The sequence below is a fragment of the Ixodes scapularis genome, unplaced genomic scaffold (genome assembly GCF_016920785.2).
Source record: "Ixodes scapularis isolate PalLabHiFi unplaced genomic scaffold, ASM1692078v2 PGA_scaffold10__122_contigs__length_95168666, whole genome shotgun sequence".
Taxonomy (NCBI): domain Eukaryota; kingdom Metazoa; phylum Arthropoda; class Arachnida; order Ixodida; family Ixodidae; genus Ixodes; species Ixodes scapularis.
The window spans coordinates 42,077,756-42,101,693 of record NW_024609836.1 but is presented as its reverse complement, the minus strand read 5'-3'; the positions used below and the strand labels follow the sequence as shown (position 1 = coordinate 42,101,693).

Below are 23,938 nucleotides of genomic sequence, written 5' to 3'. Positions count from 1 at the left end.
TGAAAGGGGGGGGGGGGGGGGAGGAGGACGATGACGACGATTTTTTGCCCTCTTTTCGTATTGTTTCCATTAACATACTTTAACGGGCGTCGATACCGAGCAACACACAAAATTATAGTGCACATCCTCGTAGGAATGAACGAAATGAAAAACAAAACTTGAGTAGACAATAACAATCATTACACCCAGGGGCTTACAATTGCACCACAAGCTGCAAAATTTGTTTTGCATTTGACTTGTCGAGGCCTATTACTGCACTTGTATATGTCCGTTTCTATACTGCCTATTTGTTTTTTTTATGTGCTGATATTGCATAGCTTCCCCGCTGATATCAGCGGGGAAGCGATGCAAAAGGTATACGTTACAGCCGCATTCGCTTTGCGACTTCTTGTGTTCGGTGCACAATTTGTCGCGCGCTATCTTCCGTTTTCGGAAATTGCTGCTGCAGCCAACGACTGCGCAGTGGCAGCCCGATGACCAAATATGCGCGGGCATGATACATCTACGTATTAACCCACCTTATTACAACTCACTTCGCTGTCAAGTGCTTCAAAACCCATTTAACGCGCACCACTTCAGCATCTTGCCAGCCGACTAGGCCTGCTCCCGCATACCGGAAGTGTTAGAACCGGAAGCACTATTCCCGCTGTGCGCCGAGTCGCCGAGTCGAGGCTACGCACGTTACGCGCTGGGTCGAGGTTAGACGGAAAAGGTGTATAGCTACTGTCGCTCTTCACTGCATAAAAGGTTGCGTAGATGGTCATTGTTAGAAACTCGTTGTCAGAAGGCACTGCTCGTCACATGCTTAGTGGTTCGGAAGTTCAAAGCTGTCTTTTCGACCTAAACTAGGGGTGTCGCGAACTTTTGTCGAACCAGATTTTTTGGTCGAACTTTCGGGGTTCGACTAACCTTCGAACTTTTCACCAGATTCGACCGGTTCGACTTTGCGGACAGTGTGGCCAGACCTTGATACAAGCATGTCTAGGTTTGTAAAAAAAATTTTTATGCAAAGGGTTATTTTATATTGTGAACAGTTGCAATTAAAAGAAACTAATTCTAATCACTGAAGAAGTTAATAACTTAATTTTTAGTACTGTATTAACTGAAATAGCCAATCAGCGCTGCACTTAATTCATCTCTTAGCCATTATAATCCAATCCGAAGCCAACTGGCCAGCCTGTCGCGCATGCGCACACGAGTCGAACCTCAATAGAAGGTTCGTCGAAATTTCTACTAAAAGTTCGAAGTTCGTCGAACTTCTGACTTTTCAGAAATCGAAAGTTCGAAACTTTTCGAATTCTCTTGATAAATAAGTTCGAAATTCATCGACTTTTTTGGTCAGTCAAGTTCGAAAGTTCGACAAGCATCGAACCTTGCGGCGCAATAAGTTCGAAAGTTCAAAAAAGATCGAATTTTTTTGCGTAATAAGGTCGACGGTTCGAAAAGCGTCGACCTTCTAAGCTTAACAAGTTCGAAAATTCGACCTCCGTCGAATTTTACGATATAGACAATTCGAAAAATCGAAATCTTTCGAACCGCTTGATTTGATCATCGAAACTTCGATTCGAAAAAAGTTCGCGGCATCCCTAATTGATAATAAAATAATAAAACTCGATTCATTGCAGGAAAAACGTCCACCGCAAACTCGCTCTCTTTCGCGTAAGTGAATGGATTGAACCGCATGCGAATATCTGCCACCCGCACGTCCCCAGTAGCCAGTTTACGCGTAGATGCACGCACAAAAAGAGCCTAACTTCCGGATCGTGACACTGATTCATGCCAGCTGTGCTTCTGCGTGCAATCTCGTCGAGTATTAATCGCACGTTCGAAAGCTATCTGAGACATTTGGGAATTTACAGGCCTTTGCGCGTTAAAGCACGGATTATGGATCACATCGAGAACGTCAGACTGGTGGAATGCAAGAACTCGCAGTACGTGAAGCCCACTCGCATGCTGTTCAAGCAGGTAAGTTATCTATAATCGTTTTAATTAAGTTGTGAGCTTTAACGCAATGGCGTAAATTTTCCCGTTTACAGAACGGGCACGAGAGAGCTTGGGACCTGATGAAAACACACGATAGGTATGAATCCGAACGTAGACGCTGTGTTGTACGATCGGCTATTTTAGCTGCGTGAACAAATTCTGAACGTAATGTTGTTTGTGTGTGTGTGTGTGTGGTCTTTCTCTTTCACAGCGTAGCGGCGGTGCTCCATAACACGTCTCGGAATGTGCTACTCTTCGTGCGACAGTTTCGACCCGGTGAGGAAATACTAGTGATGGGTACGCAAGGAGGTTAGAAGTACTAGGAGGGGACACGCTGCAATATTGGTGAAGCCTAGTCATAAAAAGTTTAAACGATTTTGTGCCCAGCGTGACCGCAGATCTCTCAGGCGATTGGTGCGCGTGACATGTCACGTGTGAGGTAAATGGTTGATTGTAGAAAAACTCCTTGCAGGCTTGCGCACGCTCCGTCCGGTAGGTTTTATCCGATCGAAGGCTAGACTGTGGTGTATTCTAGTAACCCGTAGCAAGACGAAGGCTAGCTCCGGTCACGTGATGTGGTCACGTTGGCGTGATAAGTGAGGAGAGTAAGGAGGAAAATGAGAAAGAGGCGAGGCGTCAAGGGAACATGGCTTGTGGAGGCTACGCGGCCTACGTCATGCCCTCTCCTACCCTTCTATCCTCCTCGTGGGTAGGGGTATGGTGTACTAGAATACTGGGCAGTGTAGCGAGCGCGGGCGAAGGGGGGCTCTTTCAGCGATGACCGGATTGGTGGCCGCGGGAGGGCGCAATGTGTAGTAGGCGTGCTGCCGGAGTGCGGAGCGCACTCCGGCAGCACACCTACTACGTGCAGAACGCCAAGCACTTGGCTGGCTTGGCGTTCTGCACGGGTTCGATTGTTTCGTATAGCTTGGCTAATTCTTTACGGTACTCTTTATTTCCGCTGTTTCACCTATTATTTATCGCACTGATTAGTTGCCGAATGCTTCACCGGAGACGTGGATCTTTGGGCAGGACGCCACAGTACACATCGCGACACTGCTAGCGCGAACATGACAGTGGCACTTTTTCGTATTCACTTCGAAAGAGTATTAGCGAGGACGAAATTTTGTCACCTGCTATATAGACCCGAATGAGCTTTTTTCCCAGTAATTATAACTTTGCTGAGATCCTTTGGTTTCTAATAGAAAAACCGGCGATCGCTTGTTCGCGATAACATTGTTGAGTTCTGAATAGGCGGAAAATCCATCCCCCCCCGGGAAACGTTCGGGAAGCCTCTTGAAAGAGACGTCCCAAACGTGTGTAATCCCCTGGATAACGTAGGATAAGCATGCTGATGGCATGATACCTAAACGAACGTCTGCTTTTGTGACCCTATAATTTCGCTGTCACTGTGGTTGTGATCAATGAATAACGCGTGGTTGAAGCGCACTAAGGTAATGAATTGTTTCAACGTTTGGGAAAACAAAATAGGGCTCACAAAACGGATTATATCGTCTACTTCCGTAGGCTCCATGGTACGCTATAGACGTGCCACTGTCGTCTTTCGCAACTACTTCCACGGGCTTTCGAAGGAATTTCCAGCACTAGCCTTTATCGTATTTGCTGTTACTACATAGGGTCTTCGAACAGGACTGTGCGAATAGTTAGAAAAATTTATCCACTCACCAGCTCTGGTAGGAACCAGAGTGGATAAATTCTTATTTATTCACGGAGCACCAGCTATCGATATGTGTGGGCACCAGGGCGCACAGATAAATGTTTAATTATACACTGGGCGCCAGCGCACAGGTAAGGTTAATGAGGTGCACCCAAAGATTCCGGAAGCGATGGTACTTGCTTTTCCCAAGAGCTCGGGAGAGGGGGGCTCCCGAGCTTCCTCGTAGTCGGCGCCTATGGTTTTTTGTATCTCTACATTCCCCAGCGTGAGGTCATGATCTTGATGAGCTTCAAAATCTTCGGGATAAATGACTCAGTATCTTGCCCTGGGCACAGGACCTTTCAATTTTCTTGCGGTATAAAAAGAGGCCTCTTACCACCTCCTCATTGAAGAGACGGAGTGCTGCGGGCCAACCCTCATCTTTTCAAAGCCGCTAGGGAAAAAAAAAAAAATAATTTGCTGATGTGAGGCCATAAACTTCAACGTCACATTCTCCAAGTCTCCAAGCCTTTCTAATGTAGTCAGCGTGCACAGGACCCTTCGGTGTGTCGAAACCAGTGTCTTTAAAACCGATCTAGCAGATACTTTACAGAATGCGAAAAGTCCGAGAAAAAAAAATGTAGAGGACGACTGTCATGGCTGCCTGCATTACATGAAGCAGAGTCTCCTTTTAATGTTGCGGGATCACAACTCACGCCGATCGAGGTGCCTTCCGAAGGGGGTGCCTTCGGAAAAACAAGGGGGGAGTACACTCCCGTAAGGGGATATAGGGAAATCACTGCCTCGGCACAAAACACGTCATGTCTCTCTTGTCCCGCCGTTTTTCCGTCATTGCACGCGTTGTCTACATGACACTGAACGGCACCGATCGCAATCCATTTCACTCAATCATTTAGAAAAACAAAAAGGAAAACACTGCAGGAAAACAAAGCAACGATGGGAACCACGCGATCACAAGCAGTACGACAACACGGATACCCGAGCGGGAAGGAGCACGCCTGTTACCCGCATCGCCCCCTGCCGTCCTTGCGCTCCATCATCGCTGCGCCGACCTCCTCCCTTCGTTGCTTCTCGGCGTGGACGACACACTGCCCAGTTCTAGTACACCATAGTAGGGGTGTCGCGAACCGGTCGAGGGTCGAGGTCACTCATCTCTGTGACAATTGCTGGATCGCGTTTGCCCGCTTCGCGAATGCGGCCACTGGGGGCCATCTTTTTGGTAGAGTTATATTATTTCTAGCCAAGGTACAGCTGCTGCAGCCATTATCATCCATCCACGGCAGACAGCTTTGTGGCAGTTGTGATGGCAGCCTGCCATCAAATTAGCGTGGGTGATATTTCGTGCTTCATTGAAATTGTTTGACAAAACATATTTTTGAAACCCGGCGTGAACAGTAGCCCAACCTTTGAGGACTCAGTGAAAGTTTCACGAAATCGCAGCACCGGGGAAATGCAGCACAGCACGCATCGAAAGAAGCATCGAAAGCAGACGCCGGTACGGAGTCTGCTTTCGATGCGAGCTGTGCTGCTTTCCCCCGGTGCTGCACTTTCGTAGAACTTTCGCCGGGTCCTCAAAGATGAGGCTACCGTTCACGCCGGGTTTCAAGACTCTGCTTCGTCGAACAACTTCAATCAAGCACGAAATATCACCCACGGTACAGTGTACTAGATCCACGGCTATTTTATGGCAGCCTGCCGCCATAGCGCTCCGCCATACTACTATGATGGCTAGGGTTAATATAACTCTACCAAAAAGGTGGCCGAGCGTGGCCGCATTCCCTTCTAGAGGCGGAGCTGGTCAAACGCGATCCAGCAAATACACATAGAGATCAGTGGTCGAGGTCGACCAGGTTCAACTGCTATGCGCAGGCGCGACAGGCTGACCAGTTGACTTCGGATTGGATGGTGATGGCTAAGGGATGAATTAATGGCAGCACTGATTGGTTATTTCAGTTAACACAGTGTCAAAAATTAAGTTATTAACTTCTTCAGTGATTAGAATTAGTTTCTTCTAATTGCAACTGCTCATAAAATTAAAATAACCCCTTTGCATAAATAAAAAATTCTCCAAACCTATAGTTGGTGACAGGTCAAGAACGAAGTGGAAGCTCCTCCCACCCCTTTCCACTTCAGCGGAGTGAACGATGGAGAGGAGGTCGCCTCCTCCCCACCATTCGCTCTGCTAAAGTGGAAAGAGGTGGCAGGAGCTTCCACCTCGTTCTTGACCTGTCACTGACTATAGACATGCTTGTATCAAGGTCTGGCCACACTGTCCACAAAGTTGAATCTGGTTAAAAGTTTGAAGGTTCGTCGAACCTTAAAAGTTAGACCTAAAAATCCGGTTCGACAAAGTTTGCGACACCCCTAGTGGTGGAGCGAAACTTCAGAAATTGCTCTTGGACCTGAAACAGGAGTACAAAAAGTTTCGGAAAAACAGCCGAACCTCTATGTGGTTCGGATTAACCATTCCATTTAGTGGTCTCAGGGTGGCGCCATTTTGTTCGACCGCTGCACCCTCTCCACACATCCAGGAAGTTCAACAGGTTCGGCGGGGTAAAATAAGAGAGAGGAGCACACGCCCGACTCCGCTAGCAGACGACAGACCGGGAGGTTGCCGTTCTCCATCTTTGGGTTGTACCGGCGGGCTGTACCGAACATCGAACTCTCGCTTGTGGCTGCCGTTTTCAAGTGTTTCGCATTCTTAGAATATGCATGGCTACTCCAAAATCAGCCTATAGCGCTCTGTTGTTTTATTTCAAGAAATGATCAACTTGCGACCGGGAAAACCGGGAATGTCAGGGAAATTTTAATTGTCCGGGAAAATTCAGGGAATTGTCAGGGATGTTGTCAAAAAGCGAGCCCAGTCAAGGAAAATGAGCCGGAAACGCCATTGAGTGCCCTAAGCAAAGACTTGAGGATTTTGGGTTAGAAAAATAGGCAATAAATTCTGCTTAGAGTGGAGCGTGGGCTCTGCTCACCCGATGTAGTGTGCCACCCAATGCAAAGGAACAGCCGATGAATCCAGTCCAAGCCACGCATTGGATCGGATTGAGGGCGCGACTCTAGGCTAGATACTGGCTTTGAGAAGTGCATTTCTAGCTCAAGTGTTCAGTCTGCAGGAGAATGTTTCAAAGCAGTGACGTCGTGCTCTTGTGCTTGTGGCATTGGCTGCTGTCTCAGCTTAAAGAAGCCCTGCAACAACTTTTTCACTGGATTGTAATTTGCACCGAACCTGAGCGCACTGAACGTAGTAACTTAATGAAACTTTTCTCAAATTTCACTTTATTTTAAAAATTAGAGGCAAATTAGAATTACAAATAACAACCAGAAAAATAATGTGCTTCATGACGTCGTAGGTCCTGGCTTGAGTGGTCGTGAACTAGAGGAGGAGTAGTGAGCTCATCGAGCACTCACGGCAGTCGCACTCCATGTTGACGGCTCGAGAGGGCGCCACTAAAGCATGAGTTGGTTAGGCTGTATGAAGCAGCCGGCCAGGGCGGCTCGCATTGCATTTGCTGCACGATTAAAGACTATTTCGGCATAACACTTCATTGACCACAAACGGCAGCAAACACGGGGTAAAGGTCAGTTCAGAATGGGAGCTACTTCGCACTGCCATTCCGCCAAATGGCCAAATCGCCGGCAGGGCCCGCGCCAAAGGCCTTCAGAACGCTCGGAACCGGTCGGATCCTCGAGCCGGTATACGACCGCAGCGCCGCTGCATATACCCGGGACCTTTCTATGCACGTCATTCGTCTGTGCCTCACCCACTAGCCCTTTCTAGTATGCACCGTTTTTTCCGCTGCTTGGTGGCGGGTTATGTCGACGGGTCATTTCTTGTTTTCATACTTTATAAACTGCATTGGTTTCTTTTCTGATCTAAAATACTGAACAAAAACTACTTTCATACATAATTGAAACGGTTCGTGGCACTTATAGTTTGTATCTTGACTAAAAAAAAAAAAGCTTTTAGCAGCTGTAACCAGTAGTAAGGCCAGGACCTAAGACGTCACATATCGCATGCTTTCGGCAACGCGGGTCGCCCTCGTAGCTGGAGGAGGTTTCCACGTCGTCCGGTTAAACTATGACACACTGATATTTAGTTACTCTCTCCGTGCCCGCTGGCTTGCCCAAACCTCAAGAGACGTGGAAACCGCAAAAAAGGTAGAGGCTTAAATATGATTGCAGGGCCCCTTTAAGGGTGAACGGAGTAGGGGAGAGTCGGGAGGAATGGGACGCTTTTCACAAATGCATTTTAGTTTTGTTTATTTTGAACGCAAAAAAGATGGTTGATGGATTATAGTACAAGTCGAAACAAGCTGCGCAAATTCTGCGAAACACAGGTTACTGCCACTTCTAGAGCAACTGCAAAAAAATAGTTTCTAGCAGCTAAAATCTGTCCCATTCCACCCGTCCCTTCGGGTGGAGTGGGACATCCTTTGGGAGGAATGGGACGCCAGTAAAATATCGGTCCCAACGTCTTCAGCGGACATTAAAAGCCGATAGTTCCACATCAAACTTGAAGCAAGCTTGCAGGCGCTTCGTTCCCCCAATAGTTTTTGGCGCTGGCAGCTTCTTCACAATATCCGTTATTGGCACAGTCCCTATATCTTTCTGCGGAGGAAAGTAAAACTTTGAGCTCTCTTCTTTATTTCGAAGGAACTGGACACTGACGTCAGTATTGTCACTACTTTCGACTCTACCCGTGTAATAAACGTCAGATTTTTTCTTACCAAATCTGACAAGGACAAAATCGCCTTTTGTCACTTGAAAAGTTTTGTTTGGGCAATCGGCCTCAGAAATGTCCCGCCTCTCATTATCGGAACCCGACATGTCACTGTCTGAATCATCAAATGCAACGGCAACAGTGTCGTCTTCCCTTGAAGAACTGAACTCCTTCTGAAGTCGCCGTTTCTTTTTTGGGCGGGTAGTGGCGACAGTCTTAGCTGTGATAAGCGCTCTTTTTTTCAGACTCTGTCGTGCCAGCCTCTCTGCAGCTTCTTGTTCAATCGCATGCTTCTCGGGTGTATCCGTAAGGACTTTTGTCCTACCTTTCTTCCTTCCTTTTTGCCCTGTCTTACGCGGTGCAGCCTTAGGGTAGGGCCTTAGGTCGCTCGGAACAATCCGGCTGGGAGATGCAGTTGACGTCGAGGCTGCGTTGGCGACAGTAGGTGGGAAGACATCTGTAGAGACGTTGCAAGCTCCATGGCCGTTTGTTTCAAAGTTCAAATCACTTTCCAGTCGGCTTGCGCTGTCCGTTTTCTCGGTGATGGTGGCCGTCTGTCGTGACACTTCTCCGCTTACGGACGTTAAGGGTCTGTCAGTGACTGATGACATCATGTAGTCATCCGAAGTGAAGGGCTCGCTATTGAAAGGCCAAATTCCAGTTTTCTGAAAGCCCGAGATTATGTTCTTTTGTGTCACCGTTAATACGTAGGCGGATCCAACTAGTTGTGCAACATTGTGGATGGAGATGGTCTTCCCAGGGTATTTATGAGCCAATCATTGCAAGCAGCGTTGTACCGAGATTTAAATGGTCCGTACACGGACACATCAAGTGGCTGCAGGCGGTGGCTACAGTGTGGGGGAAAGGTCAGCAGGATGACTCCGCTCTCTTTGGCCTTGTTGATGGTGTTGATGCTCACGTGGCTTTCATGATTGTCGAGTATCAAGAGAATTGGCTCCTCCTTCGAGCACTTCGTATGTCTCGCAGTGTGCTCTAACGCCAGCAAAAACAGTTCGCTCGACATCCAGCCCGACTTGCTTGCCAAACCGAGGCTTCCTGCCGGGGCGCCTTTCAGAAAAAAATCTTTAAACCTCACGCGTGGGAAAATGAACACTGGTGGCAGGGCGTTTCCGATGGCATTGACAGTGCACAAAACAGTCACCAGTTCGCCGCGTTCTGCGGATGTAACCTGACCGATTTGCTTTTCTCCACGTGCTGCTACTACCTTTGGTGGGTTGTGTGCAGTTGTGAAGCCCGTTTCATCACAATTGTAGATGCGGTCCGGAGTTAGCTTGTATCGGTCGTAGACACTTTTCAGGTTTGAAAGGAAAGCATCGACGTTGTTCTTATTGAAGCTTGTTGCCCGACCCAGACTGGTCGCTTCTGGCGATCGAAGCGATAGCTCGGGATGGCGGTCCATAAAGCCCATAAACCAGTCTCTTCCAGCTACCTTCTTCTGTTCCCATGACGCCGGGCACTTCCTCTTTAAGGCTGTTGCAAACTCGTACGCCAGTGAACGAACTTGCATTCTCGTAAGCCCATAATGCATTTTGCTTGCTTTCAGCAAATATTCTTTCAAGAGTACTTCATCTTCTGTTGTGAAGACTATTCCGCAGACCAAATTGGACTTAAACATGATGCCACCTGTGTCACCGCATTCTCTGTACTTCTTCACTGCTCGGCCAAGCGATGATTTTGATATTTCAAAAGCTTCTGCTACGTCTCTTATACTTTTCTTTTCATCGCACACCAATCTCACAGCATCCAGGATCAAATTGTTCGATGTTTGAGCTCTGTCAAGATGCTTCCTCTTGTAAACCCGTGGCATCTTCCTGAAAATGGAAATGGATCAAAAATTGGCAAATTTAAATATTCACGCACACCAAGCACGCTTAACGTCCTTGCATGCACATAGCAGCACTCATATTGCTGCCTATTATTCACGTGCTTATTCCGGGTTTCTCGCAAATGTGTACAGTAATCACACCTTTTTAGTGGAGAAACATTGCATTTTATGATGCCCCGTTGGTTTAGCGCGTCTTAACGTCAAGTGTCGCAGAAGCAGCCTGTATGTTATTTAACATCACGGCACCAAGCATTTGTACACTTTAAATGAAAAATAAAAAAATAACTGCTTTCGGATCTAAAGCGGCGCAGCATTGTAGCTTATTCGCTAGACACAGCACCAGCCGTATGGTGGGGAGGAATGGGACACTGTCCCATTCCACCCGCGACTCAAATGTCCCATTCCTCCCCAGGTGGTTCGCCCAACAAAAAATACATTCAATGGCGAAAATTCTCTTGTTAGGACTAAACTTGTTATTGCATGAAGCACGACCCTAACGCGTGTTTTCGAAGAAAAATTGGTATCAGCATAGGCAGGGTGGTTTAAAACTGAGAGAGGTGTGATTGAGTAAGCGGATACTTACTTTTGACACGTGAAAAACGAGAGTTGTAGTCAGAGAAAGGTCCGTCCGGTGAAGACGGCCACCATTACAGCCAGGCTATCGGTATGCTAGCGCCACCTCGTGAGCAGCCGATGAACGTGTTTGAACTAACTCCTGGAGAGATAAACGAGCTGTCCCATTCCTCCAACCGTCCCAAACCTCCCGACTCTCCCCTATAGACCGTTCCATTAAGGTCATAGCAGAGAGGGTAAAAGAGAAAAAAAATGCACTCCCCCTCTCCCCCGAAAGCTGTTCGCTCCGCCGAGTGGGCTGTAGCTAGCGGCCGGCTGGCGTGCAAACTCTGTTTAAAATCGCGTCATTTTGGAACTTTCAAGCGCAGATGCGCAGATTTTGGTATGCCAGTTATCGTATAATACTATGCTAGATAAAAAGACTCACAGGGTCCAATTGCACTGTTACCTGCGTGCAAATAAAAAACAAAAATAGGGAAAACTGTGTCAGATTGGCCGGTCTCTTTGGCGAAAAGAAAATCCGGTTGCTGTACCTTTTTTACTATACAAAAGTTCGTACTGGTGTAGGCCTTTAGCGACCATGAGTGGAGGTCTGAAATAATAAATAAAAACGTGCTCTCCTGCAGCAATACACGCAGTAGTTGAGGGTAGTACTGCCGGCTGACTCAACTGCTATTTAAGTAACGAAAAAAAGATATGCTGGTTTATCATTTAGCAAAATAGAACAACAGAGAGCTATAGGCTGATTTTGGAGTAGCCACAACTATTCTAAGAACGCGAACCACTTCACAACGGCAGCCCCGAGCGAGAGTTCGGTGTTCGGTAGAGCCCGCCGATACAGCCCAAAGATGGAGAACGGCAACCTCCCGGTTTGTCGTCTGCTAGCGGAGGCGGCGGCGTGCCCTCTCTCTCGTTTTACCCCGCCGAACGCGCTGAACTTCCCGGATGTGTGGAGAGGGCGCTGTGGTCGAACAAAATGGTGCCTCCCAGAGAGCGCTAAATGGAATGGTCTATTAGCGGCGAGATGTTCTGGGGGCGCCCTCCTATGGTTCCCTCTCGTGACGTCATCTTGCGAACAACAGTTTTGATGGTGTTCGTAATTAGCATGGTGGAAGCCTGATATCACTGCATTCTAAAACCAACACTGCCAACACCGCCAAAATTGAACTTCTTCCATTACTCCGCCAATGAGAAACCCTTTTGTGACATCACAGTCAGCATTAGGCCAATCGTGGAAGGCCGACCACAGCGACGCTTCCAATTGCGCACGTCGCCAATAGAGCGTGTGCTGAGAATGAGCTCATATTAATAGGCTGCAAAGACTAGCGATCTTGACGGTGTAGAATACACATTGCCCAAAGAACTGTGGATCGCCATCAGCACGCGCTCAGCAGTTGCGCACATAGCTATGTAGGACGTGGAGGTATTACAAAATGTATGCATTGCTCGATCAGAAACACTGCAAGCACTGAAGTTGTCTGAGACACATCATAGTAAGGCCTGTGCTGTTGAAAAAAAATCATGTTGAATTCGGAGGTCGTATGTCCCAAACCAACTAAGGGCACCCGGCATGCCCCAACAAAGGAATCTTTTTTTTTTTTTTTGCTGCTATTTGTTTTTGTTGTTTTTTACTATCTTCTTTTATATGCACACCGGATCACCCCAGGCTAAAAGAAAAAATTAATCTACAGGGTGTTCCTGAAAAAAATTTACAGGGTTTTCTTCACCGCCAAAATAAACTGTGCATCGCCGAACGCTCGTTCTCTGCCCAAAGGTAGCGCTAGAAGTCCAATCCAGGTGCCATCATTTTCATCGCGAACCAATATTTCATTCAAAAGTTGCAAGTGCTTTTCTGAAAACTTCAATGGGAAAATGGCAGTTGACTTAGCTCTCGAATACATGGAGCTGAATGGCGCTAGAAACCGAAAACTGGTAAAACCGGGCCCCATTTAAAGTTTCAGAAAATCACTTATAACTTTTGAATAAGATATTGGTTTGTGCTGAAGCTTTGGCATCTGGTTCGGACCTCTAGCGCTACCCTTGGGCACAGGATGAGCGTTCAGCGATGGGTAGTTTATTTTTGCAGTGGAAAAAACCCTGAAAGCTTTTGGGGAGACACCTTGTACTCCGAAGAAACATATTTCATTAAAATATTGACCCGGAACGCATATGTCTCAATGAACTCGCTGCCGAACAAGGGCCTTTCCTCAAGGAGGAACCATGGCTGGCATGCTCTCTTCAGAGATGTGTAACTTGGACAGTAGCGACAACTGTCCTTTTGTCACATAATCACGACGGACCAACGGACCAACGGCCGTATGACATCTCGGGGGGTTCTAAAACAGCTATTGGAGGCAGCTTTTTCTCTTGTATGTTTTGCTGCTTCAACGCTTAACATCCCTTCCCTGTGTTCAATCTCTGGCAATTGACCGACTTAAGAGGATTAGACTGTCCGTACGAGGAAACCATAGGGAGTTAATAAGAGAAAGCTATTGCGGTGTCATCCAAGGGTATTCGAGAACACCTACCTAAATACACGACAACACTAGTGCCACGCTTAGGGATTGCCGATGAGCAGGACAATGACACCATAGGATTGTGAGCCTGCTGGATGTACTTTGTGCAAAAACTAGCACGTACAAAAAAAAAAAAAAGAATCTTCCCTGTGGTTCCATGCTTTGAAAACAAAAAAAGACTGTTCTGTGAACTTCCGAAAACTTGCTCGCAAAAGTGACGGGACAGTTTTGCCATCCCTTTAACAGCGGTGTACTACGGGAGGATTCCTGCGGAAGAGATTGCTAAGGGTGGACCCATCGACACGACTAAGTACCCTGGGAGCCTCGGCCTGACGCTGGAGTTGTGTGCAGGCATCGTCGACAAGAGTTCCATGAGCCGTGAAGAGACCATGCAGCAGGAGATCCTCGAAGAGTGCGGCTACAACGTACCCCTCTCCGGCATACACAAAGTCACATCCTTCAGGTGAGTTGACCTACAATGCTCTTTATTTCTTTATTTAGTTATTTATTCCCTCAAGGCCTAAAAGCACTGCAAAAAAGCCCTATTTAAAGAAAAAAAAAAATACATATGCATTTTTTTTAGCCCATGTCCCATAATACCATGTGAAAAATGCATATGACATTGTATGCAGTTTTCTCGACGAAGAATGCACAGGTCGATTGGGTGTTTTTTCCATGGTGGTCTACCTTACATTCCTTGTCCAATGGCACATAAATGGCATTGTTTTCTTCCACCTTTCTCTAATAATCTTCCAATCATTTTAAATTAAATAGATGGGGTATAGAGCACCGGCAACTTTTTGTGTTTCATACCTATACCGTGTCTATAACATAAAAAGGTTGTCTCCAGCCATTTTAAAATTTTTAAGTCCGCTGATAAAACTACCTGATTTTCAGGTTTTTCTTTATATGGGTCTTCCGTACGGTTATATGGGATATATTGATTGTATGGGTGCATATGGTTTTTATTCAATAGGGAGAGGAGGCTAGAACCACGAAGTAACATACAAAGAAACAGGAATTAGGCAGGGAAACACGTAAAAAAAGGAAACGTGGTTAATCCAAACACAAGGCAGATTATGTAGGGTTCTCGTCCGATTCCCCGGGCCCCTGTCTCCGGATGAACGTGACACAGCAAACGCATAGCTCTCGGCAGAAGGGGTTTATTCCACTCACGTTCTGCTGGGGGGTTTCGGGATCGGGAGAAGTGATCGAGGAGGCCTGGAAGAGGTGCGCCGCCACTGTATGCTGCATGCCGATCGTCCGTGCGGTGCTAGTCCACACCGCATCCCATGGACGTCGCCGTCGAGGGTCAAATCCGGGGTCTAAGTCCGGACCATGTCACTGGGCCGTCGCCCGAGCCGGCGGCGCGGTCGCCACCAGCGCGAACGTCCGTCGTGGCCCGTTTCCCGCGCAAGAGTCCTCTTTCCCCATCTCCCGTCGTCCGTCGTCCCAGCTTCCCCCGTTCCCGCCGTCGCCGCGCACCAGACCGGCGGGGGCCTCTTGTTTCCCATCGTGGGCGGTCTCTCGCTGGAGCTCCCCGTCCGGCTCCGCCGCGGCACGAGCAGGGCCTCGGGCGCCGACGCTGTCCGGGAGGGGGTCCTATGATGTCCACCGCCGACACCGCCAATGTCTTCCAGATGGGTCCCGAGGGACGAGGCGCTCGGGAACCAAACCTCAAAGGCGCCGTCCTTGCCACGGAGGGGACCGAAAACGAGTCTCCAGGCGCCGGCGTCCGGTTGTCGACCAGAAGGGGGCTGACGGGACCCCACACCATCCCCCCCTCAAACCATAACCCGGGGGTCATGAAGGTCAGAAGTTGAGGTGGCGCAGATGACCCAAATACCGCACGGGAGCTCAGCTGAGTCTCGCCGATAATGATGACCGCCCTCGATGATCGCGGCGAGGGTGCCAAACGAGGCAAGCCCACGGGGAGCGTTCATTCGCCGAGAAGCTCGACCAGGTAGCGCACAGTCCAGAAGGGGGCACAGAGCACCACCACTCACAGCGCGCACCGGCACTAAGTCGCACACAATACAGCAAAATTGAAAGTCGCTTCCACCCCAGTGTTCGAGACAGAAAAACAAACGCTAACAAATAGCGGCACTGAATATCGTACAGCGTGACAAAACCAAATCTTCAGCTCAGTGTGCATGCCACAAGATACAAACGAAGCTCTTCGTTCTAAAACTATTAAGCATACACTCATCAAGGTCGTCACGCTACATGTTCAAAAGATGTACCCAAAAATAAGACTAATCATCAAGTCAGAAAGCATGCAACAACACTAAACTATTATCGAAATGTTTAGTTATTATACAACCATTGTTCTTATACAAAACAACCCAATAGCTTTCTACTTAAATGTTACATAATCTAAGAGCGCTAGAGAATCACTTCTCCGACAACAGAATTCACTTTCCACACAACTAAGATCACTTGTGATGAAAACACAAAACATCAACACAAAAGATAATCGTCTGCACGTCACAAGCAGCTACAAATACTACACCGTTCGAAAGGTGCGATACACAATAACCATACGAACAAAACCTGCCGCTAGCAGTATCAATTAACATTACGCACATTCACGCCGACATCCTTCGCGACTCCTACGCCACAAGCAAGCCACGACTATGCTACCCGGCGTGCTGGATGGATAACCACCACCCCGAGAGGCCCGTGTCCCGCGGTACCGGCCATTGAGACCAGCACAAGGGGACAACGTTTTGATATGCCGGATGATGCGCCCAGCAAGTCTGTTGGACGTCCTTTTTTACAAGGCCCTGTCCGCAACGTCTGGCCGTGTACCAGAGGTTGCCGCGTCACTGTTCGGGGATAATCTCCAAACAAGAGCGACAAGCGTGCAACGGGGGTGCACACAAAAGTGTGGTGGAGCAACCACTGTGAGTCCTGGCCCTGCACAAGCTCGAAAGTTGAGATCAACGCATTGGCGTACATTCAAATTCTTGCCCGGCCAAGCCACAACACCGCATGACTGAAAAGTCTTCTTGCGACTGTCAAGGTCGGCCAGGATCGAGCAATGGAGGTACCTCATCTACGTGTCTCGCAACTCTTCTATTCTCAATCCAAGCAACGAGTCCTTGGATGAACGCAGCAGGGTAGGCACAAAGCCCGCCCCAGACCAAGTCAAAGCACCGCATAACTCAAAAGTCTTCTTGCGACTGAAAAGACTGGCCAGGTTCGAACAATGTGAGCACCCCGCACGCGCCTTTTCTCTTCCGCGCTACAAGCGCGACACCAAAGTGTCATAAAATCTAAACGGCCGATCTTGGAAATGGACGAGTTAATAAACTATGTTTGCTTCGCATAAAGCGTTTCCGCAGCGTCGAATTGTTTACCGCATTTACCGCTGGCTTCCAACACCCGCTGGTCATTCATGCAAAAGCTGCAGTTTGTACAGCGACGGGCTGACCTAACGCACAACAGTTATAAGCCGCCGACGGCCATGCCGCTGCCATAATTTCTAGGCTTCCCGGGCACCCGCCGACGTGAACCGTACGTTTTTACGGGCCTCCCGCGCAGCTGTACAGGATAAAACTATCAACAACTCGTCTTATTATCGCAAAACCGCCACCTCCTCCGTGAGGCTCTTCACTACACGAGAACGGCTCTTTCCCCACCTAACCGTCTTTCCCTCTTTTACTCTAACCCGTTATCCCTCCGCACGCCCTCGCGTCCCAAAGCGTTTCAAACACGGCGGAGAACCAGTACCATGCCCAGCGGCAACGCAGGGCACGCACTTTTCCGCCCCCTCTCCGGGCATGGGGACAACAACTCGAGAGCAATCTCCGCCCGAAGCGCAAACTCCGATATGGCGGTGTGAGGGTCCGGCAAAAACTGCCCGCAATTAAGCGGGATCACCCCCATGACTCTTCAGCCAGGGACGAACAGAACTTAACAATCGCGTCAACCTGGACCCCACGGATCATTACACACAGCCACTGATAAGGTGGGCACGGAAACTCGGTGGCTTTCGGAATTCTGATGCATTCACACCAGGCATCGCGTATCCGGCAACACTTGGGGGGATTAGTCCCAAGGTATCACCTCTGGCCGCAAGGTACTGCATCAGTGCGGTCGAAGCCACAAGAGCACATATTGTACCCAAACGCTGTGGACGCACGGTACTCAAAACCGCGCCGACAGCTCAAACAAGGCCAGCTGGGAGCGAGCGTGCAGTAAAACTAGAACGCTAGGCTCCCCTCGGACAAAATGCAGTTCGGGAATAATTTCTCGCTGCAGTCCGTGCAACCGCCGTCTGCAATGGAAGTGATATTAAGATACTCCCACAGCAAACCCTCTCTGACGCGAGCGATCGAAAACAGTCAATCCAAGGCACTGCAACGACACGCGAACAAAGGCGGCTGCGCGCGTCCCATCGCCTAATAAATGAGCTGACATCTCACCCATCGGACGTGGACGGCCGGAGGCGTAGTTGGGGCGACAGAACACCCGACACTGCAGGCCTCAAAGAAGGCGGGAATATCCACGCAACCTGAACACTTGCTCGGCATCAAGAAGCTGAAGGATAGACCTGCCAGCATCCGACGGCACAGCTAAACAGTAGATTAAGGCGCTCCTCGCCACAGGGGATAAACTCCTGGTTGATTGGGACAAAGGATTGTCAGCAAAGACAACGTCTATGTCCGCGCTTCCTCATCAAGCAAACGATCATGTCGGATCTCGTGCGGCGTTGCTACAACGAGGATCGCCCCCAAAAGGAGTGCGGAAGCAATGCCCCCATCCAACCGGAAACAGGCCAGGAATCGGAACTCTAGCCTGAATGTAATTCAGGCCCCACGTTGGGCGCCAATTATGTAGGGTTCTCGTCCGATTCCCCGGGCCCCTGTCTCCGGATGAACGTGACACAGCAAACGCATAGCTCTCGGCAGAAGGGGTTTATTCCACTCACGTTCTGCTGGGGGGTTTCGGGATCGGGAGAAGTGATCGAGGAGGCCTGGAAGAGGTGCGCCGCCACTGTATGCTGCATGCCGATCGTCCGTGCGGTGCTAGTCCACACCGCATCCCATGGACGTCGCCGTCGAGGGTCAAATCCGGGGTCTAAGTCCGGACCATGTCACTGGGCCGTCGCCCGAGCCGGCGGCGCGGTCGCCACCAGCGCGAACGTCCGTCGTGGCCCGTTTCCCGCGCAAGAGTCCTCTTTCCCCATCTCCCGTCGTCCGTCGTCCCAGCTTCCCCCGTTCCCGCCGTCGCCGCGCACCAGACCGGCGGGGGCCTCTTGTTTCCCATCGTGGGCGGTCTCTCGCTGGAGCTCCCCGTCCGGCTCCGCCGCGGCACGAGCAGGGCCTCGGGCGCCGACGCTGTCCGGGAGGGGGTCCTATGATGTCCACCGCCGACACCGCCAATGTCTTCCAGATGGGTCCCGAGGGACGAGGCGCTCGGGAACCAAACCTCAAAGGCGCCGTCCTTGCCACGGAGGGGACCGAAAACGAGTCTCCAGGCGCCGGCGTCCGGTTGTCGACCAGAAGGGGGCTGACGGGACCCCACACATTGTATGCAGTTTTCTCGACGAAGAATGCACAGGTCGATTGGGTGTTTTTTCCATGGTGGTCTACCTTACATTCCTTGTCCAATGGCACATAAATGGCATTGTTTTCTTCCACCTTTCTCTAATAATCTTCCAATCATTTTAAATTAAATAGATGGGGTATAGAGCACCGGCAACTTTTTGTGTTTCATATCTATACCGTGTCTATAACATAAAAAGGTTGTCTCCAGCCATTTTAAAATTTTTAAGTCCGCTGATAAAACTACCTGATTTTCAGGTTTTTCTTTATATGGGTCTTCCGTACGGTTATATGGGATATATTGATCGTATGGGTGCATATGGTTTTTATTCAATAGGGAGAGGAGGCTAGAACCACGAAGTAACATACAAAGAAACAGGAATTAGGCAGGGAAACACGTAAAAAAAGGAAACGTGGTTAATCCAAACACAAGGCAGAATCAGAAATAGCATCATTAAATTCAGCTCTCTCGGTGATGCTTACGATAAGTGCGGAAAGGCGATTCCAATCCCGGCGACGTCATGGGTGGGCAAGATTGATGAAAATGTGGTGACTGATGGTGGAGGAGGCCTACTACTTCATTTTGATGATTGACCCTCGAATGGCATGCTGGAGGCATTCTGATGTCTGCCAAAGAATGCCGACGGGTCTCTCTTGGTGGCAAATAAGAAGTAGGCTTTAATTGAGGGTAGTTGTTACGGTTAGAACTGTGTGCGTGCGTTTTGCCGAAACCTACTTGACGGGTGGCACTCAGTTGTTCGAATGACGCTTTAGCAAACGCCAACTTTTTATCGAAAGATACTTTTGCGAATAGTCGGCCGCCACGAAGCGGCGTTTATGGGCAGCCAAGTAGGTTAACATTTTTGTAATGAGCTGAGTGGTGTGTGTGTGCAAAGAGGAGGGAGGGAGGGAGGGAGGGAGGGAGGGAGGGAGGGAGGGAGGGAGGTGGTTGGGGGGGGATGGGGGGTTGGGGGGGGGGGGGGCAGGGGGTTAACATGTGACCCCGCTACTCGCTAAAACGTCAATTTGCCGATATGGCGCTGTTTGCTAAGACGTTGTTTGCTCATGTGGTATGGGCTCCTACTTGACAGTGTGCTCCTGCAAGTTACCAAATGAGAATAAGCTCGTCCCTTTGACAAGCGCCTTTTTGTATAAGTGCATGTTGGCCGAGCAAGCAAAAGAACCCGCAAAAGCCACAAATGCCCGCAAAAAAGAAATAGTCACATCTCGTTAATACAGACATCTCCGTTCCTCCCAAAAATCGTCCGCTAGTTGTCCATAATAACGAGATGAAAATATGTGTATTTGTCCAGTTCGTTCTCGAAATGTTTGCCCATATTATTAGTGGGGTGTCCATAGTAAGGGGGTCCATATTAACGAGACGTGATTGTACACCAGTGCTCTGCCGCCTGGGCGCACATGCAGCAGAGTTTTCTTTCAGAGCCGCCATCTTGTGCTGGTAATTTTTGATGGCATGTCGAACGGAATGCAGGCGAATCGGTGTTTTGTACGACAATGAATGCATTAAAATATAAGATATCTTTAGAGTTCTTGGCAGAGAGCTCTTGAAGTCTGGAAACTCCTGCTTTTTGGCCCATATTACTGTAAGAGTCCTACGAAAGACCGTAGCACATGTTTTAGTGCTTGAGTGGAATCAACCGCGTTGCAGCCGGCTTATATAATATAAAGTTCAATGTTTTTGAATAAATTTGAAAAAGAAATCCAAGAAATTTTTTGCCAGTAAATTTTCTGTCAATTAAAATTTATCCAAAGGACTCCGAATTTTGAGATCACAAGGATAAAAATAAAAAGCACAGAGTCAGTGGTCCTGAGGAGATGCCACTTCAGTTTCCTTTGAAATCTCCAACTAGCTACAAAAGGGCTGTGGCTTTTAACTCATCAAGGCTCCATCAGGACGGGTCATAACATCCAAACTATATTTTTTTAGTTTTTAAAAATAGGGAATGCAGTAAAATAAACTCAGAATTTCAGAGCAAGGATAAACTCCAATAAACCCCAAATTTTGAGCGAAAAGTAAATTCCTAAGAACACTTTTCGAATTTGATGAGAAATGAACTCCTAAAACACCATTTCTCATAAATAGTGCATGGGCTTGGCCTCGCAAATGCCACGAGACCTTTGATCTATACACAAGTCAAAATTGTTTCCAGGGGTACCTGATCACAGATCTTTTTTATTATTTATTGATACTACTGGTCCTTGTTCAGGACAGTTGTAGGAATGGTGCATAAATACAAATGCACAAACAAATACAAGTTCAAAATGGCAAACAATATAAATTGCACTAATAAAACATGTCAAATGTACGGAAGAAACGTATGGGGGGAAAAAAAGCAAATACAAACAATAAGATACAGTGAAATAAATTTAGTATTCACTCAACGTTGAGGTGTTTTTTTACATAGTTTAGGAATGATGTTAAAGATTTGGAATTTACTATATCAGTGGCTAGGTTATTTTAGTTTTTGAAGGTGCGAAGAAAAAATGAATACTGGAATACATTATTACCTGGCAATACTACAATATAATACTTATGTTGGCTGTGTGTATTGTTACAATCAGAAAATGATATGTACTTCTTCCGATTGATGTTGATCATGCCGTGAATTATCTAATACAGCAATTTACGTCTGTTAAGAGTATTTCCGGTATTAAGGGTTGGTAGGTGTGCTTTATCAAGAAACTCGGTAACTGAAGCTAACCTATTAAATTGCCTGAAAATAAATCTAACTGCTTTTCTTTGTACGATTTCTAGCCTATTGATCATTGTTTTGGTATACGGACCCCAAATCACACTTGAGTATTCCAGGATAGGGAGCACAAAAGTTTTGTATGCTAGTAATTTAGTACCAGGATAGCACCGATTTGCCAATGCTTTCTCTCGCTTTAAAAGGTTAAATGCAAATAAGTGGAGACACTATTCGCTACACCCTCCCATGCTTTTCCCGGCAGAGCCGGAGTTGGCGTTCTCGGAGCGAGGCAAGACCTCTTCTTTGCGGAAGTCACAGACGACATGAGGCAGACTGCGGGCGGAGGCTGCGACGCCGAGGGAGAAATGATCAACGTTGTTGAACTGACCCTACCGGAAGCGCGGAAGATGCTCACGGACGAGACAATAATGCGACCGTCGGCCCTCCTCTTCGGCGTAACCTGGTTTCTAGAGATGAGACCAAAGCTCAAAGCCTGAGCCTCCGTTTACGTGACTAGAGCCACTAAATACACTACGCTTTAGGTAATTGGTGACCATGATTTTAAGCAACAAAATGGATGAAGTGTCGTTACTCTGAAGCGTAGCTTATTTAGTAGCTCTATACCAGGGGTGGCCAGGCTGACTGGCTTAGGAGCTGCAAACAAAAGCACGAAACTTCCATGAGCCGCAAGCCCGGGGGGGTGCAAACTTTTGTCCAGAGCAATAAACGGAACTCAAACTACTTTCAATCCATTCAAGTCTAAAGCAGTCCAACTGTATGTAAGGTAGCAGTAGCACAAGACTACCAAACCGCAACCTGTCTTTCAATTTAAAACCCGTTCCATTTCTCTTTTTGGAAATGTGCTCGTGTGACCAAAAGGGAGGCGGGGGGGCAGGGGAGTGAGCCGCAAGCCGCACTTTAACACGCGAAGAGCCGCAGCTTGGCCACCCCTGCTCTATACATTACTACTTAAGCTGGTCATACCATTTGCCTTTAGACAAGTCATAGAAGGTTTTTGCAATTCTTATGCTGTGTATTTTCTGCCACCACAGTCTTACATTTTTGTTGGAGATGGGAACACGTTTCCAACTGCATCAAGCTTGCTGCAGCTATTAGTCTGTTTAAGACTTATTGATGCTTGTTGTTCCAAAACAGTTTTTGCAGGTCCTGACTCGGATGATAACCTATGCGTATCAGCGACCGAATGACCAGTACAAAGAGGATGTGTCATGGTGATAATGCTGTCATCATGAGTGAATAGTTCTTGGGATAGATGGATTTTTTTTTTTTAGAGGTAAACTATTGTTTACTGATGATGTAGGCCCGTTTTTGATGCTGCCTTCGATACTGATAATAAGGTATATTTGTATGACTTCTGGCAGTGTTGATTGTGTGTAGGGCACAGTGATCACCAGTATTGATGTCCATTCCTCTCCCTTCTAAACTACATTTCCAGGTGTGTTTTTTTCCTGCACTGAATTTAATTGTTTGCATGAAGACATTTGGAGAAGAACTGACAGCTTTTATTTTTGGAAGTCTTATGTGGACAACATTCTGCAGCTATGCAGTCAAAGCTATGGGCGTATGTGCGCTTAAAAGCACTTTGAATTCTCTCAAAGCTGTACATGCGCACTCTTCACGTCTTTTGAAATAGCTGCCCGAGATTATAGTCTGGTAACTGTGGTGATGCGTATTAGAGCCACCATGTTCTGTTATCCAGTCCTTTGGACAAATGAGGATATGGATCTTCTTTTCTATACCTATGACAGTTTACTGGAGTGTTACACTTGGGAGGAGGGTTGCTGAGCTGTGGCTGATTCTCCAGCTCCGTGATTAGCTATGCAGGGTTTAACTTCAATAGGTCCTCGTGTAGAGGAATGCAAGTTGCTGGAATTTTCTCCCGAACAGCCAGAAGCGAGTAAGCCAAATTCAAGGATGTTCCAGAGATTCCCCAGGAAAGTTGCATCTGTGCCCATCATGAATCATCTTCAATTCTGATGTTTGTACAAAAATAGCTTCCGGTCCTTGTAGGAGCAAAAAGCTATTCTCTTGGTGGCAATCACCATGAGAAAAATGGTGAAGAATTTGAATGTAATTCATTTTTCCAAATGCCTTGCAAACCAATAAAGAATCAATACCATAAAGTTACTCGAAGTTTGAAACTTTTTGAATTTCGCTGTGGAGCTCTGCGCAATAAATCACCCAGAGTACCTTCTCAAGTGGCAAGCTTCGTTATGAATGTGGAAGTCCAGTAATAACTGCTAAAAGTTTGGTAAAAAAGAAAGAAAAGAAAAAGCTTTATTTTTGGGGGGGACATCGGCTTACGACCAGTGTTTTACCCAACCTTGTGTTC

At 47.7% G+C, this 23,938-nt stretch overlaps 1 protein-coding gene across 4 annotated transcripts; it reads left to right on the top strand.

Moving 5' to 3' along the window:
- Window positions 1–1,589: 1,589 nt before the first annotated feature.
- Window positions 1,590–23,733, top strand: LOC8039341 (uridine diphosphate glucose pyrophosphatase NUDT14). Of its 4 annotated transcripts, none has more exons than XM_040502116.2 (6): window positions 1,590–1,659; window positions 1,860–1,965; window positions 2,037–2,080; window positions 2,195–2,259; window positions 13,569–13,785; window positions 21,848–23,733. In XM_040502116.2, exons 2-6 carry the CDS (start codon window positions 1,885–1,887, stop codon window positions 22,080–22,082), a joined length of 642 nt encoding a protein of 213 aa, XP_040358050.1. In that variant the 5' UTR covers window positions 1,590–1,659; window positions 1,860–1,884; the 3' UTR covers window positions 22,083–23,733. The 4 variants fall into 4 exon arrangements, with proteins under 4 accessions (XP_040358050.1, XP_040069559.1, XP_040069558.1 ...); XM_040213625.3 differs by having other exon boundaries at window positions 2,195–2,280; XM_040213624.3 differs by having other exon boundaries at window positions 1,599–1,965.
- The last annotated feature ends 205 nt before the right edge of the window (window positions 23,734–23,938 follow it).

Excerpts from the sequence above, each read along its gene's own strand:
- LOC8039341 (XM_040213623.3), top strand. The coding sequence starts at position 1,777 with ATGCCAGCTGTGCTTCTGCGTGCAATCTCGTCGAGTATTAATCGCACG. Across the intron at positions 1,966-2,036 it reads CTCGCATGCTGTTCAAGCAG|AACGGGCACGAGAGAGCTTG; the intron begins GTAAGTTATCTA and ends TCCCGTTTACAG. Across the intron at positions 2,281-13,568 it reads TGAGGAAATACTAGTGATGG|CGGTGTACTACGGGAGGATT; the intron begins GTACGCAAGGAG and ends TCCCTTTAACAG.